The sequence below is a fragment of the Anomaloglossus baeobatrachus genome, chromosome 1 (genome assembly GCF_048569485.1).
Source record: "Anomaloglossus baeobatrachus isolate aAnoBae1 chromosome 1, aAnoBae1.hap1, whole genome shotgun sequence".
In the NCBI taxonomy this organism is placed as follows: Eukaryota; Metazoa; Chordata; class Amphibia; order Anura; family Aromobatidae; genus Anomaloglossus; species Anomaloglossus baeobatrachus.
The window spans coordinates 116,910,517-116,929,497 of NC_134353.1; the positions used below are offsets into that span (position 1 = coordinate 116,910,517).

Below are 18,981 nucleotides of genomic sequence, written 5' to 3' on the forward strand. Positions count from 1 at the left end.
TAGTTCGGGATTGGTCGCAGTTTCAACTCTCTTATGTGTTTCCTCCGCTGGCACTGTTGCCCAGAGTGTTGCGCACGATCAGGGCCGACTGCCGCCGCGCCATCCTCGTTACTCCAGACGGGCCGAGGAGGTCGTGGTACCCGGATCTGTGGCATCTCACGGTCGGCCAAACGTGGGCACTACCAGACCGACCAGACTTGCTGTCTCAAGGGCCGTTTTTCCATTTGAATTCTGCGGCCCTCAACCTGACACTGTGGCCATTGAGTCCTGGATCTTAGCGTCTTCAGGATTATCTCAAGAGGTCATTGCCACTATGGGACAGGTTAGGAAACCAACGTCCGCCAAGATCTAACACAGGACGTGGAAAATTTTCCTGTCATGATGCTCTGCTGGGGGTTTTTCTCCCTGGCCTTTGGCCTTGCCCACTTTTCTGTCCTTCCTTCAATCTGGACTGGAAAAGGGTTTGTCGCTCGGCTTCCTTAAGGGACAAGTCTCAGCGCTCTCTGTGTTTTTCCAGAAGCGCCTAGCCAGACTTCCACAGGTACGCACGTTCCTGCAGGGGGTTTGTCACATCGTCCCTCCTTACAAGCGGCCGTTAGAACCCTGGGATCTGAACAGGGTGCTGATGGTTCTTCAGAAACCACCATTCGAGCCAATGAGGGATATTTCTCTCTCACGCCTTTCGCAGAAAGTGGTTTTTCTAGTAGCAGTCACTTCACTTCGGAGAGTGTCTGAGCTAGCAGCGCTGTCATGCAAAACCCCTTTCCTGGTGTTTCACCAGGACAAGGTGGTTCTGCGTCCGGTTCTGGAATTTCTCCCTAAGGTGGTATCCCCCTTTCATCTCAATCAGGATATCTCCTTACCTTCTTTTTGTCCTCATCCAGTTCACCAATGTGAAAAGGATTTGCACTTGTTAGATCTGGTGAGAGCACTCAGACTCTACATTTCTCGTACGGCGCCCCTGCGCCGCTCGGATGCACTCTTTGTCCTTGTCGCTGGCCAGTGTCGCAGGCTTCCAAATCAACCCTGGCTCGGTGGATCAAGGAGCCAATTATCGAAGCTTACCGTTCGGCTGGGCTTCCGGTTCCCTCAGGGCTGAAGGCCCATTCTACCAGAGCCGTGGGCGCGTCCTGGGCTTTGAGGCACCAGGCTACGGCTCAGCAGGTGTGTCAGGCGGCTACCTGGTCGAGCCTGCACACTTTCACGAAGCACTATCAGGTGCATACCTATGCTTCGGCGGATGCCAGCCTAGGTAGACGAGTCCTTCAGGCAGCGGTTGCCCACCTGTAGGAAGAGGCCGTTTTACGGCTCTTACGAGGTATTATTTTACCCACCCAGGGACTGCTTTTGGACGTCCCAATTGTCTGGGTCTCCCAATAGAGCGACAAAGAAGGGAATTTTGTTTACTTACCGTAAATTCCTTTTCTTCTAGCTCTAATTGGGAGACCCAGCACCCGCCCCTGTTTTTTTGTGTACACATGTTGTTCATGTTGAATGGTTTCAGTTCTCCGATATTCCTTTGGATTGAAGTTACTTTAAACCAGTTTATAATTCTTTTTCCTCCTTCTTGCTTTTGCACCAAAACTGAGGAGCCCGTGGGAGCACGGGGGGTGTATAGGCAGAAGGGGAGGGGCTTAACACTTTTAAGTGTAATACTTTGTGCGGCCTCCGGAGGCATAGCCTATACACCCAATTGTCTGGGTCTCCCAATTAGCTAGAAGAAAAGGAATTTACGGTAAGTAAACAAAATTCCCTTCTTTGCACTAAAGACAAACTTGTCTTTCTCCTTCTATAGTACTTTTCTTATTTCATAGACTCAGTATGCAAAAACCTGCTGACACTGGCTGTTCTGGCCAGCAAATAATGGCAACTTTCACCTTGTCTAGCTACTCCTAAGCTCATGGGCATGGTTCCTATCTAATCTGGCTTGTAAACTTCATTTTCTACGTTGTTACACTAGTACCCTCAATATTATGCAATTTCAATGTGATGTACTTTAACATTTTTTTGTTTTATTAGATGGGTTAACTTCAAAGCCTATTGACCATGGTGCTACTTCTAAAGGAACATTACTGGAGGTAAGGCTTTAAACCAATTTTAATATATTGTAAATCAAAACTTGTTGTGCCTCTTATGCCTGATTGTTTAAACCATTGTTAAAAGATCAAATTAATATGAAAAACAATGCAATGGACTATTTTTGGTGGCATGGAAAGGGCATGCTACAATCTTGGTTCAAACTGCTGCTAATGCCTTAACTTTCATATCAAATACACTACCATTACATTTCTAAAATTATGGGATTATAAACACAATTGTGCAGAGAATATATCCACTGGGCTTTATTTTAAGGAACAGGGCAAGGCTAACTTTTCAGATTCCCCCTGAATTTACAGTTGTAAAAGGGGTTACCGCAACACATGTAAGTACAGTGCTGCAGTCCAAAAACTCTTTGCTTACCATAGGTGGTGCATGATTGAGTCTACAAACGCTGTAATTAACCTAATAGGTGTGGAAAATCTGCAACATCAAACACTCAATACTCCTTGTGTAACAGATTCCCTTGAAGGCGATCAGCAGGTTTTTGCAATGTAATCTCAAGCTGTACACCCTGAGGTTAGGGTTAAAACCGTTTGTGTCTCTGATGAAGCTGTGTGCTGTTTACTTGCAATGATTTAGTACCAGGAGCTTATTGCATGGACTACATTGGCTACACAGCTTGTGAAGACCTAAGCTGGGTTCACACATAGCGACAGACGTCGCTGTTACGTCACAATTTTCTGTGACGCAACAGCAACCTTGTAAGTCGCTGTTATGATTGCTGCTTAGCTGTCAAACACAGCAGACGCAGCAGCGATCATAACTACACGCGTCGCTGTGCTACATGTGCAGAGAGCCGCGCTTAGCGCGGGCTCCCTGCACTCCTAGCTACAGTACACATGGGGTTAATTACCCGATGTGTACTGCAGCTACATGTGCAGAGAGCAGGAGCCGGCACTGGCAGCGAGAGCGGCGGACGCTGGTAACTAAGGTAAATATCGGGTAACCAGGGAAAGGTCTTCCCTTGATTACCCGATGTTTACCCTGGTTACAGCTTACCGCAGCTGCCAGATGCTGGCTCCTGCTAGCTTCATTTCGTCGCTCTCGCTGTCACACACAGCGATGTGTGCGTCACAGCGGTAGAGCGACGACCAAAAAATTAAGCTGGACATTCAGCAACGACTGGCGACCTCACAGCAGGGGCCAGGTCATTGCTGGATGTCACACACAGCGACTGGACGTCGCTGCAACGTCACAGAAAATTGTGACGTAGCAGCGACGTCGTCGTCGCTGTTTGACACCACCCCTAGTCTGACAAAGCCCAAAGCCCCCTCCTTCCTACCCCCCCCCCGTGATCAGCTCACTGAGACATTGTACATAGAGCTGTGGTATGGGAAGAGTTGGCCTTCTCCACTCTGCAACATCAGTTTACTTGGTCCAGCAGTTGATAAGAACTTGTACAGTGCTGGACTCAGGCTTTTTCCTGCATGATGCTGCTCTCATCAAGTAGCAACTTGGTGCCCATTTCCCTTTATGCAAATGATCCCTGTGCAGAGTGAGCACAGCACTCTATAGCTTTGCTGCCACTTCTCTATTCCCCATGAGTCTGATGGGTCATGTTGAGTGATCTGCCTCGCCTACCTGAGAGCTGGAGCAAGTGGAGCCTTGCACTAGATCTGACTAACTCCTTCACAACCAAGGACTGATCTCTCCATCATGGATCGTGTGAGGTTAATCCCCGCCCCCTGCCGTGGGCAGGTCGCGGCGATCCGCACACATCGGCTGTTTTCAACAGCTGACATGTGTCCCTGCATGTTCCAAGTGGAATCTCATTGCACCCGGAACATTTAACCCCTTACATCTCACTGCCAAAGTCTGGCAGCGAGATGAATATGCGTGTGGCCATTTTCACTTACTGCCGCCCCCACCGGAAGTTACGTGCGTGATCACTCAGAGCCAAATGAATCAGGAAGTGACCATATCTGCTGTTTACAGCTGTATAGCTGTGATCAGCAGTAGTGCAGAGCGATCGCATTGTTGATCCATATAGCCCCCTAGGGGAGTAGTAAAATAAAGTTAAAAAAAAGTTTTGAATAAAAAAACCTAAGTTTAAATCACCCCATTAAAAATTAAAGGGTTAAATAAAAAACACATACATGTGGTATCGCTGCGTTCAGAAATGCCCAATTTATCAAAATGTAAAATAATTTAATCTGATTTAAATTTTTTTGCTGCTACGCTATTTACCAAACTCCAAAATTACGTTTTTCTTTGTCGCTCCATTGGGAGACCCAGACAATTGGGTGTATAGCTTCTGCCTCCGGAGGCCACACAAAGTATTACACTTTAAAAAGTGTAACCCCTCCCCTCTGCCTATACACCCTCCCGTGCATCACGGGCCCATCAGTTTTATGCTTTGTGTTGAAGGAGGCTCACATTCACACAATGCTCCACATTTTAGTCAGCAGCAGCTGCTGATTATATCGGATGGAAGAAAAGAGGGCCCCTAACAGGGCCCCGGCATGCTCCCTTCTCACCCCACTGAGTCGGCGGTGCTGTTAAGGTTGAGGTACCCATTGCGGGTACAAAGGCAGGAGCCACATGCAGTTTTCCTTCCCCATCCCTTAGGGGCTCTGGGTGAAGTGGGATCCTAACCGGTCATCCAGGCACTGGGACCGGGCTCCCTCCGCAGCCCCTGGTGGTATCTGCCGGACAGGAGACTGAGTATCGTCAGGGAAGGACCCTGCATCTACAGGTACTCTGTGTCCCCTTTGGGACGGTGCATGGAGCACCTTGGCCTCAGACGCTGCAGCGACTGCGGTGTTGATTTTTGACCGGGACTACCGCGCCGACCGTGCCTGCTTGCCGGCCGCGGTTTTTACTTTAGTCCCCGGCTTTTGCGGCCTAGTGCATTAAACTCCCGCCCCCGGGCCTGCCAGTCAGGGGTAAGGGCGGGACGGTCGGTCTGACGCCGACAGTGAGGGCTGGAGCACACGTAGCTGTCCTCCTCCCCCCTCACTAATCACTATGGGGCACCAGATTCCCGCACTTTTGTAGTTACGCCCACGGCTCCCTCCTGCCCTGTGAACGCAGACAGCCATGTTTTAACACATTCTGCCGGTGGAGGACTTCTGGCTGCAGCTCTGGGAGACCCGAGACAGGGAATCTGGTGGCCACACACCGCTGGAGCGGTCGGTAAGCCACACCGGTGCTGGTCCCCCTTGGGTGCTGGACTGTGTATATAGATAGATATATATATATAGATATATATATATATAGATATATATATATATATATATATATATATATATATATATATATATATATATATATTAATTTTTGTATACATTTTCCGGTTCGGCTGTACTGTTAGCTTGTGGCTATATACCCTCAGTGATCACGCTCCTGGGAAACAACAGCATGTCGTTCACAAGGAGCAAGGGTGCCAAGACACAGGGTTATTTCTTTGTCGCTCCATTGGGAGACCCAGACAATTGGGGTGTATAGCTTATGCCTCCAGAGGCCACACAAAGTATTACACTTAAAAGTGTAAAGCCCCTCCCCTTCTGCCTATACACCCCCCGTGCATCACGGGCTCCTCAGTTTTTATGCTTTGTGCGAAGGAGGCTGACATCCACGCATAGCTCCACAGCTTAGTCAGCAGCAGCTGCTGACTAGGTCGGATGGAAGAAAAGAGGGCCCAGAACAGGGCTCCCGGCATGCTCCCTTCTCACCCCACTCTGGTCGGCGGTGTTAAGGTTGAGGTACCCATTGCGGGTACATAGGCAGGAGCCACATGCTGTTTTCCTTCCCCATCCCTTATGGGCTCTGGGTGAAGTGGGATCCTAATCTGTCTCCAGGCACGGGGACTGTGCTCCCTCCGCAGCCCCTGGGGAATCTGCTGGATAGGAGCCGGGTATCGTCAGGGACAAGGCCCTGCTACTGTGAGGTACTCTGTGTCCCCGTGGGGACCGCGCATGGAGCGCTTGTGCCATACACATTGCAGCACTGCTGGGTGTGTTAGTGCGTCGGGGACTACAGCGCGGCCGCGCTTATTGCCGGCCGCGCTTATAACTTTAGTCCCCGGCTTTTGCGGCCTAGTATCGCATATTCCCGCCCACAGGCCTGCCAGTCAGGGGAAGGGCAGGACGCTGCACAGGACGTCAGCGCTGAGGGCTGGAGCATACTTTAGTATCCTCCTCCCCCCCTCACTCAGTACAGTGGGGCACTAGATTCCCGCACTTTCTTGGGCACGCCCACGATCTCCTCCTCCCCACAGAACGCCGGCAGCCATTCCTGTCAGCACTTCGGACGCTGGAGAGGAGAGACAACACAGGGAGACCCAGGCAGGGAATCTGGTGATCACACAACCGCTCTGAGCGGTCGGTAAGCAGTACCTCTGGTGCTGGCCCCACTGAGTGCCGAAGTGTGTGTGTGTGTATGTGTGTATATATATATATATATATAATACTTATAGGCTATACATTTGCACTGTGCGGTCGCACTGTTGATTTTTGGCTATATACCCAAAGGAGGAGGAGGAGACAACAGCATGTGCAACCTGTACCTCATGTGCGGCTATACTACCGGCAGGTTCCACTGACCCTCATTGTGTGCAATGCTCGGCCCCTGTGGCACTTACTCAGCCGGAGCCTCTGCTACTGGTGGCCCAGGTGGAACCACCTGCTACCACTGTCCAGGTGACAGGGACGGAGTTTGCAGCTTTTGCTGACAAACTGTCTGAGAGTATGGATAAATGGTCTGCTAAGATACTAGAAGCCTTACAGTCCAGACCGGTGATTCAGGCCCCGGGCACTGTTCAATCTTTGACCCCAGGCCCCCGTCAATTGGAACAGCAAAGTGCTCCTGGGGTGACCCATAGGTCCCAGGGTGAGGTCTCTGACACGGACCGCAGTCCCAGACCGCCTAAGCGGGCTCGCTGGGAAATTCACTCGACTTCATCATACTGTTCAGGGTCTCAGCAGGAGGACTCTCTGGAAGATGAAGCGGAGGTAGCAGATCAGGATTCTGATACTGAAGCCGCTCTCAACCTAGAAACACCTGAAGGTGACGCCATAGTGAATGACCTTATAACGTCCATCAATCAGGTGTTGGATATTTCTCCCCCAGCTCCTACAATTGAGGAGTCAGCTTCTCAGGAGAAATTCCGTTTCAGGTTTCCCAAGCGTACATTAAATACGTTTCTGGATCACTCTGACTTCAGAGAGGCAGTCCAAAAAAACAGAGATTGTCCAGATAAGCGTTTTTCCAAGCGCCTTAAGGATACACGTTATCCCTTCCCCCCCTGATGTTGTCAAGGGCTGGACTCAGTGTCCTAAGGTGGATCCTCCAATCTCCAGACTGGCGGCTAGATCCATAGTTGCAGTGGAAGATGGGGCTTCACTCAAAGATGCCACTGACAGACAGATGGAACTATGGTTGAAATCCATCTATGAAGCTATCGGCGCGTCTTTTGCTCCAGCATTAGCAGCCGTATGGGCACTCCAAGCTATCTCAGCTTGTCATGCGCAGATTAATACAGTCACACTTACATCTGCTCCGCAAGTGGTGTCATTAACCTCTCAGGCGTCGGCGTTTGCGTCCTATGCCATTAATGCTATCCTGGACTCTGCGAGCCGTACGGCGGTAGCATCTGCCAATTCGGTGGTAGTCCGCAGGGCCATGTGGCTACGTGAATGGAAAAAGTTCTTAACCGGTTTGCCATTGTCTGGCGACCGCCTGTTTGGTGAGCGATTGGATGAAATCATTAAACAATCCAAGGGAAAGGACTCATCCTTACCCCAGTCCAAACCAAACAGACCTCAACCACGGAAGGTACAATCGAGGTTTCGGACCGCGGGCAGGTCTCAATTCTCCTCGTCCAAAAGGCCTCAAAGATCAGAGGAACTCCAATTCATGGCGGTCTAAGTCACGTCCTAAAAAGACCGCCGGAGGAACCGCTCCCAAAGCGGCCTCCTCATGACTTTCGGCCTCTTCAAACTGCATCCTCGGTCGGTGGCAGGCTCTCCCGCTTTTGCGACGCCTGGCTGCCACAGGTAAAAGACAGAATGTCTCTCACCCATCGATCTCAAGGTTACAGGATAGAGTTCAGCTCTCGTCCTCCGACTCGATTCTTCAGAACATCTCCGCCCCCCGACAGAGCCGAGGCTCTTCTGCAGGCGGTGTGCACTCTGAAGGCGGAAGGAGTGGTGATCCCTGTTCCTCTTCAGCAACGGGGTCACTGTTTTTACTCCAACTTGTTCGTGGTGCCAAAAAAGGACGGATCCTTCCGTCCTGTTCTGGACCTAAAACTGCTCAAGCATGTAAAAACCATGCGGTTCCGGATGGAATCGCTCCGCTCCGTCATCGCCTCAATGTCCCAAGGAGATTTCCTGGCATCAATAGACATCAAAGATGCTTATCTCCACGTACCGATTGCACCAGAGCATCAGCACTTCCTGCGTTTCGCCATAGGGGACGAACACTTTCAGTTCGTGGCACTGCCTTTTGGCCTGGTGACAGCTCCACGGGTCTTCACCAAGGTCATGGCAACAGTGGTGGCAATCCTACACTCTCAGGGACACTCGGTGATCCCTTAGACGATCTACTTGTCAAGGCACCCTCTCAAGTGGCATGCCAACACAGCCTGAACATTGCTCTGGAAACTCTCCAGAGTTTCGGGTGGATCATCAATTTTACAAAGTCAAATCTGACACCGGCCCAATCACTGACATATCTTGGCATGGAGTTTCATACTCTCTCAGCGATAGTGAAGCTTCCGCTGAACAAACAGCGTTCACTACAGACAGGGGTGCAATCTCTCCTTCAAGGCCAGTCACACCCCCTGAGGCGCCTCATGCACTTCCTAGGGAAGATGGTGGCAGCAATGGAGGCAGTTCCTTTTGCGCAGTTTCATCTGCGTCCACTTCAATGGGACATTCTCCGCAAATGGGACAGGAAGTCGACGTCCCTCGACAGGAACGTCTCCCTTTCGCGGGCAGCCAAGGCTTCCCTTCAGTGGTGGCTTCTCCCCACTTCTCTGTCGAAGGGGAAAACCTTCCTGCCCCCATCCTGGGCGGTGGTCACGACGGACGCGAGCCTGTCAGGGTGGGGAGCGGTCTTTCTCCACCACAGGGCTCAGGGTACTTGGACTCAGACCGAGTCCTCCCTTCAGATCAATGTTCTGGAGATAAGGGCAGTGTATCTTGCCCTAAAGGCGTTCCAGCCGTGGCTGGAAGGCAAACAGATCCGAATTCAGTCGGACAACTCCACAGCGGTGGCATACATCAACCACCAAGGCGGGACACGCAGTCGGCAAGCCTTCCAGGAAGTCCGGCGGATTCTGCTGTGGGTGGAAGCCACAGCCTCCACCATATCCGCAGTTCCAATCCCGGGCGTAGAAAACTGGGAAGCAGACTTTCTCAGTCGCCAGGGCATGGACGCAGGGGAATGGTCCCTTCACCCGGACGTGTTTCAGGAGATCTGTTGCCGCTGGGGGATGCCGGACGTCGACCTAATGGCATCCCGGCACAACAACAAGGTCCCGACATTCATGGCACGGTCTCAAGATCAGAGCTCTGGCGGCAGACTCTTTAGTTCAGGATTGGTCGCAGTTTCAACTCTCTATGTGTTTCCTCCTCTGGCACTGTTGCCCAGAGTGTTACGCAAGATCAGGTCCGACTGCCGCCGCGCCATCCTCGTCGTTCCAGACTGGCCGAGGAGGTCGTGGTACCCGGATCTGTGGCATCTCACGGTCGGCCAACCGTGGGCACTACCAGACCGACCAGACTTGCTGTCACAAGGGCCGTTTTTCCATCTGAATTCTGCGGCCCTCAACCTGACTGTGTGGCCATTGAGTCCTGGATCCTAGCGTCTTCAGGATTATCTCAAGAGGTCATTGCCACTATGAGACAGGCTAGGAAACCAACGTCCGCCAAGATCTACCACAGGACGTGGAAGATATTCCTATCGTGGTGCTCTGATCAGGGTTTTTCTCCCTGGCCATTTGCCTTGCCCACTTTTCTGTCCTTCCTTCAATCCGGATTGGAAAAGGGTTTGTCGCTCGGCTCCCTTAAGGGACAAGTCTCTGCGCTCTCTGTCTTTTTTTTCAGAAGCGCCTAGCCAGACTTCCACAGGTACGCACGTTCCTGCAGGGGGTTTGTCACATCGTCCCTCCTTACAAGCGTCCGTTAGAACCCTGGGATCTGAACAGGGTGCTGATGGCTCTTCAGAAACCACTGTTCGAGCCAATGAGAGATATTTCTCTTTCACGCCTTTCGCAGAAGGTGGTTTTCCTAGTAGCAGTCACTTCACTTCGGAGAGTGTCTGAGCTAGCAGCGCTGTCATGCAAAGCCCCTTTCTTGGTGTTTCACCAGGACAAGGTGGTTCTGCGTCCGGTTCCGGAATTTCTCCCTAAGGTGGTATCCCCTTTTCATCTCAATCAGGATATCTCCTTACCCTCTTTTTGTCATCCAGTTCACCAATGTGAAAAGGATTTGCACTTGTTAGATCTGGTGAGAGCACTCAGATTCTACATTTCTCGTACGGCGCCCCTGCGCCGCTCGGATGCACTCTTTGTCCTTGTCGCTGGCCAGCGTAAAGGGACACAAGCTTCCAAATCAACCCTGGCTCGGTGGATCAAGGAACCAATTCTCGAAGCTTACCGATCTTCGGGGCTTCCGGTTCCATCAGGGCTGAAGGCCCATTCTACCAGGGCCGTGGGTGCATCCTGGGCTTTGCGGCACCAGGCTACGGCTCAGCAGGTGTGTCAGGCGGCTACCTGGTCGAGCCTGCACACTTTCACGAAACACTATCAGGTGCATACCTATGCTTCGGCAGATGCCAGCCTAGGTAGGCGAGTCCTTCAGGCGGCGGTTGCCCACCTGTAGGACGGGGCCGTTTTACGGCTCTATTATGAGGTATTATTTACCCACCCAGGGACTGCTTTTGGACGTCCCAATTGTCTGGGTCTCCCAATGGAGCGACAAAGAAGGGAATTTTGTTTACTTACCGTAAATTCCTTTTCTTCTAGCTCCAATTGGGAGACCCAGCACCCGCCCCTGTTCCCTTCGGGCTGTTGTTCTTTGTGTACACATGTTGTTCATGTTGAATGGTTTCAGTTCTCCGATATTCCTTCGGATTGAATTTACTTTAAACCAATTTATAACTTTTCCTCCTTCTTGCTTTTGCACCAAAACTGAGGAGCCCGTGATGCACGGGGGGTGTATAGGCAGAAGGGGAGGGGCTTTACACTTTTAAGTGTAATACTTTGTGTGGCCTCCGGAGGCATAAGCTATACACCCCAATTGTCTGGGTCTCCCAATTGGAGCTAGAAGAAAAGGAATTTACGGAAAGTAAACAAAATTCCCTTCTTTGCTACCTGTACCTCTTGTGCGGCTATGCTACCTGCAGGTTCCACCTACCCTCACTGTGAGCAATGCTCGGCCCCTGTGGCACTCGCTCAGCCGGAGCCTGAGGCACTGGGGGGTCCCTCGGCCCAGGTAGAACCGCCGGCTCCCCCTGTCCAGATGGCAGGGACAGAGTTTGCTGTTTTAGCTGACAAACTCTGAGTCGCTTTCACATTCCATGACTCAGTCTATGGATAAATGGTCTGCTAAGTTTTCTAGAGGCTTTGCAGTCCAGACCGGCCCTTACACAGGCCCCGGGCACTGCGGGATCACCCCCAGGCCCCTCTCGGTCCCCGACTAAGCGTGCTCCTGATGTGGCCTATAATTATTACGTGCAGGACTCCGGCACGGACCGCAGTCCCAGACCAGCTAAGTGGGCTCGCTTAGAATCTTCCCCGACTTCATCACGCTGTTCGGGGTCTCAGCTTGAGGACTCTCTAGAGGATGAGGCGGAGGTCGCAGCCCAGGACTCTGACCCTGACGTTGCTCTCAATCTTGATACACCTGAAGGGGACGCCATAGTAAATGATCTTATAGCGTCCATCAACCAGGTGCTAGATCTTTCTCCCCCAACTCCGCTTGTAGAGAATCCAGCTTCACAACAGGAGAAACACCAGTTTAGGTTTCCTAAACGTACTCTGAGTGTTTTCTTCGATCACTCTAACTTTAGAGATGCTGTCCAGAAACACAGGGCTTTCCCGGACAAGCGCTTTACTAAACGCCTTAATGACACACGTTTCCCCTTCCCCCTCTGACGTGGTTAAGGGTTGGGCTCAGTGTCCCAAGGTGGATCCTCCAGTCTCTAGACTGGCGGCTAGATCTGTAGTATCGGTTGCAGATGGATCATCGCTCAAGGATGCCACGGACAGGCAGAGCTCCTACTGAAATCCATCTATGAAGCTATAGGCGCGTCTTTTGCCCCAGCCTTTGCAGCTGTGTGGGCACTCCAGGCTATCTCAGCTTGTCTGTCTGAGATTAATGCGGTCACCCGTACCGCTGCGCCACAAGTAGCATCTTTGACTTCTCAGGCGTCAGTATTTGCATCCTACGCCATGAATGCTGTCCTGGACTCGGTTAGCCGTACAGGGGTAGCATCCGCCAATTCTGTGGCAGTCCGCAGGGCCATGTGGCTACGCGAATGTAAGGCAGACTCTGCTTCCAAAAAGTTCTTGACCGGTTTGCCGTTTTCTGGCGACCGACTGTTTGGCGAGCGATTGGATGAAATTATTAAGCAATCCAAGGGAAAGGACTCGTCCTTACCCCAGCCCAAACCATACAGACCTCAGCAACGGAAAGTTCAAGCGAGGTTTCGGTCCTTCGGCCCTCATCCAGTTCCCAATCCTCCTCGTCCAACAGGCCACAGAAGAGCCAGAGAAACTCTTCTGCATGGCGGTCTAAGTCACGTCCTCCAAAGACCGCCGGAGGCACCGTCTCCAAGGCGGCCTCCTCATGACTTTCGGCCGCCCCAAACCGCATCCTCAGTCGGTGGCAGGCTCTCCCGCTTTTGCGACGCCTGGTGGCCACATGTCCAAGACCGATGGGTGAGAGACATTCTGTCTCACGGTTACAGGATAGAGTTCAGCTCTCGTCCTCCGGCTCGTTTTTCCAGAACATCTCCGCCTCCCGAGAGAGCCGATGCTCTTCTGCAGGCGGTGTGCACTCTGAAGGCGGAAGGAGTGGTGATCCCTGTTCCTCTTCAGCAACGGGGTCACGGTTTTTACTCCAACTTGTTCGTGGTGCCGAAAAAGGACTGATCCTTCCGTCCTGTTCTGGACCTAAAACTGCTCAACAAGCATGTAAAAACCAGGCGGTTCCGGATGGAATCGCTCCGCTCCGTCATCGCCTCAATGTCCCAAGGAGATTTCCTGGCATCAATCGACATCAAAGATGCTTATCTCCACGTACCGATTGCACCAGAGCATCAGCGCTGTTGCGCTTTTTCAGGCGGTGGACACTCTGAAGACAGGAGTGGTGATCCCCGTTCCCCTTCAGGAACGCGGTCGCGGTTTTTACTCCAACCTGTTCGTGGTGCCAAAAAAGGACGGCTCATTCCGTCCCGTTTTGGACCTCAAATTGCTCAACAGACATGTGAGAACCAGGCGGTTTCGCATGGAATCCCTCCGATCGGTCATCGCTTCGATGTCCCAAGGAGACTTCCTAGCATCAATCGACATCAAAGACGCCTATCTCCATGTGCCGATCGCTCCAGAGCATCAACGCTTCCTGCGTTTCGCCATTGGGGACGAACACCTTCAGTTTGTGGCACTGCCTTTTGGCCTGGCGACAGCCCCACAAGTCTTCACCAAGGTCATGGCATCCGTTGTAGCGGTCCTACACTCTCAGGGCCACTCGGTGATCCCCTACCTAGACGATCTCCTAGTCAAGGCACCCTCCCGGGTGGCTTGTCAACACAGTCTGACCGTTGCTCTGGAGACTCTCCAGAGGTTCGGGTGGATCATCAATTTTCCAAAGTCAAAATTGACTCCGACCCAGTCACTGACGTACCTCGGGATGGAGTTTCATACTCTCTCAGCGATAGTCAAGCTGCCGCTGGACAAACAGCGGTCGCTGCAAACAGGGGTGCAATCCCTTCTTCGGGCCCAGTCGCACCCCTTGAGGCGCCTCATGCACTTCCTGGGGAAGATGGTGGCAGCAATGGAGGCAGTTCCCTTTGCGCAATTTCATCTGCGTCCACTCCAATGGGACATTCTCCGCAAATGGGACAAGAGGTCGACGTCCTTAGACAGGAACGTCTTTTCTCTGGCAGCCAAGACCTCTCTTCAGTGGTGGCTTCTCCCCACTTCTCTGTCGAAAGGAAAATCCTTCCTGCCCCCATCCTGGGCTGTGGTCACGACGGACGCGAGCCTGTCAGGATGGGGAGCGGTTTTTCTCCACCACAAGGCTCAGGGAACCTGGACTCCGACAGAGTCCTCCCTTCAGATCAATGTTCTGGAGATAAGGGCAGTGTTTCTAGCCCTCAAGGCGTTCCATCGGTGGCTGGAGGGCAGGCAGATCCGCGTACAGTCGGACAACGCCACGGCGGTTGCGTACATCAACCACCAGGGCGGCACTCGCAGTCGTCAAGCCTTCCAAGAAGTCCGGCGGATTCTGCTGTGGGCGGAGGCCACAGCCTCCACCATCTCCGCGGTTCACATCCCGGGCGTAGAAAACTGGGAAGCAGACTTTCTCAGTCGCCAGGGCATGGACGCGGGGGAATGGTCTCTCCACCCGGACGTGTTTCAAGAGATCTGTTGCCGCTGGGGAACGCCGGACGTCGATCTCATGGCGTCTCGGCACAACAACAAAGTCCCGGCATTCATGGCACGGTCTCAGGATCACAGAGCTCTGGCGGCGGACGCCTTAGTTCAGGATTGGTCGCAGTTTCAACTGCCTTATGTATTCCCTCCTCTGGCAATGCTGCCCAGGGTGTTGCGCAAGATCAGGTCCGACTGCCGCCGCGCCATCCTCGTCGCTCCAGATTGGCCGAGGCGGTCGTGGTACCCGGATCTGTGGCACCTCACGGCGGGTCAACCGTGGGCGCTCCCAGACCGACCAGACTTGCTGTCTCAAGGGCCATTTTTCCATCTGAATTCTGCGGCCCTCAACCTGACTGTGTGGCCATTGAGTCCTGGCTCCTAGCGTCCTCAGGGTTATCTCAATATGTCATTGCCACTATGAGACAGGCCAGGAAACCAACGTCAGCTAAGATCTATCACAGAACTTGGAGGATCTTCTTAGCCTGGTGCTCTGAGAAGGGGTTTACCCCCTGGCCGTTTGCCTTACCCACGTTTCTTTCATTCCTTCAATCTGGATTGGGCAAGGGTTTGTCTCTCTGCTCTCTCAAGGGACAAGTATCGGCGCTTTCAGTGTTTTTTCAAAAGCGTCTAGCCAGGCTTCCGCAGGTCCGCACGTTCCTGCAGGGAGTTTGCCACATAGTCCCTCCTTACAAGCGTCCGCTGGATCCCTGGGATCTCAACACGGTTCTACGGGCTCTTCAAAGACCGCCCTTCGAGCCGCTGCGGGATGTCTCTCTATCACGTCGTCTTTCGCAGAAGGTGGCATTTCTAGTGGCGGTTACATCACTCCGAAGAGTGTCAGAGCTTGCAGCGCTGTCATGCAAGGCCCCTTTCCTGGTATTTCACCAGGATAAGGTGGTTCTGCGTCTGGTCCCGGACTTTCTCCCTAAGGTGGTGTCCACTTTTCATCTCAATCAGGATATCTCCTTACCTTCTTTTTGCCCTCATCCAATTCACCAATGTGAAAAGGATTTGCATTTGTTAGATCTAGTGAGAGCCCTCCGGATCTACGTATCTCGCACGGCGCCACTGCGCCGTTCTGATGCGCTTTTTGTCCTTGTCGCTGGCCAGCGTAAGGGGTCGCAGGCTTCCAAGTCAACCTTGGCTCGGTGGATCAAGGAACCGATTTCTGAAGCCTACCGTTCTTCTGGGCTTCCGATTCCTTCAGGGCTGAAAGCCCATTCTACCAGAGCCGTGGGTGCATCCTGGGCATTGCGGCACCAGGCTTCGGCTCAGCAGGTGTGTCAGGCGGCTACCTGGTCGAGTCTGCACACTTTCACAAAACACTATCAGGTGCATGCCTATGCTTCGGCAGATGCCAGCCTAGGTAGGCGAGTCCTTCAGGCGGCGGTTGCTCACCTGTAAGAGGGGGCCGTTGTTTCGGCTCTTTTTATCGAGGTATTCTTTTACCCACCCAGGGACTGCTTTTGGACGTCCCAATTGTCTGGGTCTCCCAATGGAGCGACAAAGAAGGGAATTTTGTTTACTTACCGTAAATTCCTTTTCTTCTAGCTCCTATTGGGAGACCCAGCACCCGCCCCTGTTTCCTTCGGGCTGTTTGTTCTTTTGTGTTCACATGTTGTTCATGTTGAATTGTTCTTTTGGTTCATGGTTTCAGTTCTCCGAACATCCTTCAGATTGAATTTACCCTAGACCAATTTATAAGTTTCCTCCTTTTTGCTTTGGCACCAAAACTGATGAGCCCGTGATGCACGGGAGGGTGTATAGGCAGAGGGGAGGGGTTACACTTTTTAAAGTGTAATACTTTGTGTGGCCTCCGGAGGCAGAAGCTATACACCCAATTGTCTGGGTCTCCCAATAGGAGCTAGAAGAAAAGGAATTTACGGTAAGTAAACAAAATTCCCTTCTTTGGTTGCTGCAAGTTTTATGTAAAATGCAATAACAGCGATAATGTAGCATCTGCGCAAAAATATTAAAAATGTCAGCTCGAGACGCAAAAAATAAGCTGTCACTGAGCCATAGATCCCAAAAAATGAGAACTCTATGGGTTTCGGAAAATGGCGCAAAACATACACCACTTTTATTAGACAAGCTTGTGAAATTTTTTTAACCCCTTAGATAAAAGTAAATCTAGACATGTTTGGTGTCTACAAACTCACACAGACCTGAGGCATCACACCCACACATCAGTTTTACCATATAGTGAACACAGTGAATAAAACATCCCAAAAACTATTGTGCCATCACTTTTTTTTGCAATTTTCCAGTTCACTATATGGTAAAACTTATGGTTTCATTTAAAAGTACAACTTGTCCCGCAAAAAAGCCCTCATTCATATGGAAAGATTGACGGAAAAATAAAGTTACGGCTCTTGGAAGAAGGGGAGCAAAAAACAAACGGAAAGTGCCCAGGGGCTGAAGGGGTTAAAGCGCCATTTGAGTTCTCAGGGGTGGGGGGGGTTGTGCTGGAGTAGTGCTTTAAGTCCCCTGCTCCAGTATTATACTTGCCTGCCACTGCTGTCATCCTTTTTCAGCACCACTCCAGTCCCATTCCATTGTGGCTATAAAATGACAAAGTTGCAGCACAAGGTCGAAATACATTGGAGAGCCAGAATGAGGATCTTGGAAATTAGTGATGAACGAGCGTACTCTCCACAGCTTGTTACTCGACCAAGCATCTGAGTTTAAAAATACTAGTTTCCAATTGACTTCAATTATATTTGGTAGTTGGGTCTGAGAAACCCTATGCTTTGATCATGTGGAAAGCACACTCAGTACATCCATTATTCCTGGACAAGTTGTCCTCCATGAAACACTGGTACTAGATCTCTGGCAATTTGTGAAGACTGAAGAGGGGTGCAGCTGAACCCCATGTAAGGCTCATTAGGGGTCAATATTGACTTTCAGGATTGCTACATCCAATAGGCCACCAGAGACAAAGTGCTCTTCCTTCTCAAGACACTTTGCATGCATGTTATTACTCATTCTACATGTACAGCTTAATCTTTTGCTCTCTCCTAGGATGCTGGGAAGATCTGCAAGCAGTTTACAGAGCGAGAGTGTGGTGATGTTCGCTTTTCATCTGTGGCGCTGGTCAAGGCTGCATAACTTGTTTCCACCCAAGACTAAGTTCCTTGTTTGGTTATTAACCGTTACTGCCTTGTTTTACCATTAAGTGTTTCACCAACTTACTGCTCAAGCAGGATTTGGTATAGAAGTGCTTTTCACCACATGCTCCTGGCTTGGTAGATATGTCTTGCTGTGATTTTGTGCTCTACAAAGTCCTTCACCTCTCTGCAAACATACAGCACTTGGTGCAGCTCTTGAGCTGAATTAAAATGTGTTTTGGAGAACAAGCCTGGTTACTCTGCTAGTCGTTTTTTTTTTTTTTTTTTATCAAGTAAATCAATGCTGTGATCAGCTGATATTGTTTTGTATTGAGACTTGTTTGAACAAAGGCATGGACAGTCATGCTGTTGCTTTTAAATACAGCACAGGTGCTCAGTGCATAAACACTTAAAGTCCAGTCACACATCTCTATCGTTAACAAGATCGTTAGTACGTCAGTTTCTGGATCGTTGTTAAATTGTTGAGATGTCAGTTATTTCTTCAGCGCTCTATTGGGAGACCCAGACGATTGGGTGTATAGCACTGCCTCCGGAGGCCACACAAAGCAATTACACTAAAAAGTGTAAGGCCCCTCCCCTTCTGGCTATACACCCCCAGTGGGATCACTGGCTCACCAGTTTTCTGCTTTGTGCGAAGGAGGTCAGACATCCACGCATAGCTCCACTGTTTGTAGTCAGCAGTAGCTGCTGGCTATATCGGATGGAAGAAAAGAGGGCCCATATGGGGCCCCCAGCATGCTCCCTTCTCACCCGCGGTGGTGCTTGTAAGGTTGAGGTACCTATTGCTGGTACAGAGGCTGGAGCCCACATGCTGTTTTCCTTCCACATCCCCTGGAGGGCTCTGTGGAAGTGGGATCTTGCCGGCCCCCAAGCCCTGAGGCCGGGCTCCATCCACAGACCCAGAGAACCTGCTGGATTTGGAGCGGGAGTGCCGTTCAGGGACAAGGCCCTGCAACTTTCAGGTACTCTGTGTCCCCGGCAGGCACGGACACTCTCAAGGCTTGCTGAGCGTTATAGTGCGCCGGGGACAGTTGCGCTGTGCGCTGGGGTTAGGTCACTGCAGCTTTGCTGAGTGACGTTACATGTTGGGAACTACTGCGCTGACCGCTACTGGAGTGGCGGCGCAGCTGCGACTTGTGGTGCGCCGGG

At 51.4% G+C, this 18,981-nt stretch overlaps 1 protein-coding gene across 2 annotated transcripts in view; it reads left to right on the forward strand.

The window, feature by feature from the left end:
• The window catches only part of UCHL1 (ubiquitin C-terminal hydrolase L1), a 62,734-nt gene extending 44,674 nt beyond the window's left edge, over positions 1-18,060 (forward strand). For both annotated transcript variants that reach the window (XM_075346994.1, XM_075346995.1), the window contains exons 7-8: positions 2,020-2,078; positions 17,726-18,060. In XM_075346994.1, coding sequence (XP_075203109.1) covers positions 2,020-2,078; positions 17,726-17,812 — 146 coding nt within the window. In that variant the 3' untranslated portion in view covers positions 17,813-18,060. The remainder of the gene's footprint in view (positions 1-2,019; positions 2,079-17,725) is intronic.
• The last annotated feature ends 921 nt before the right edge of the window (positions 18,061-18,981 follow it).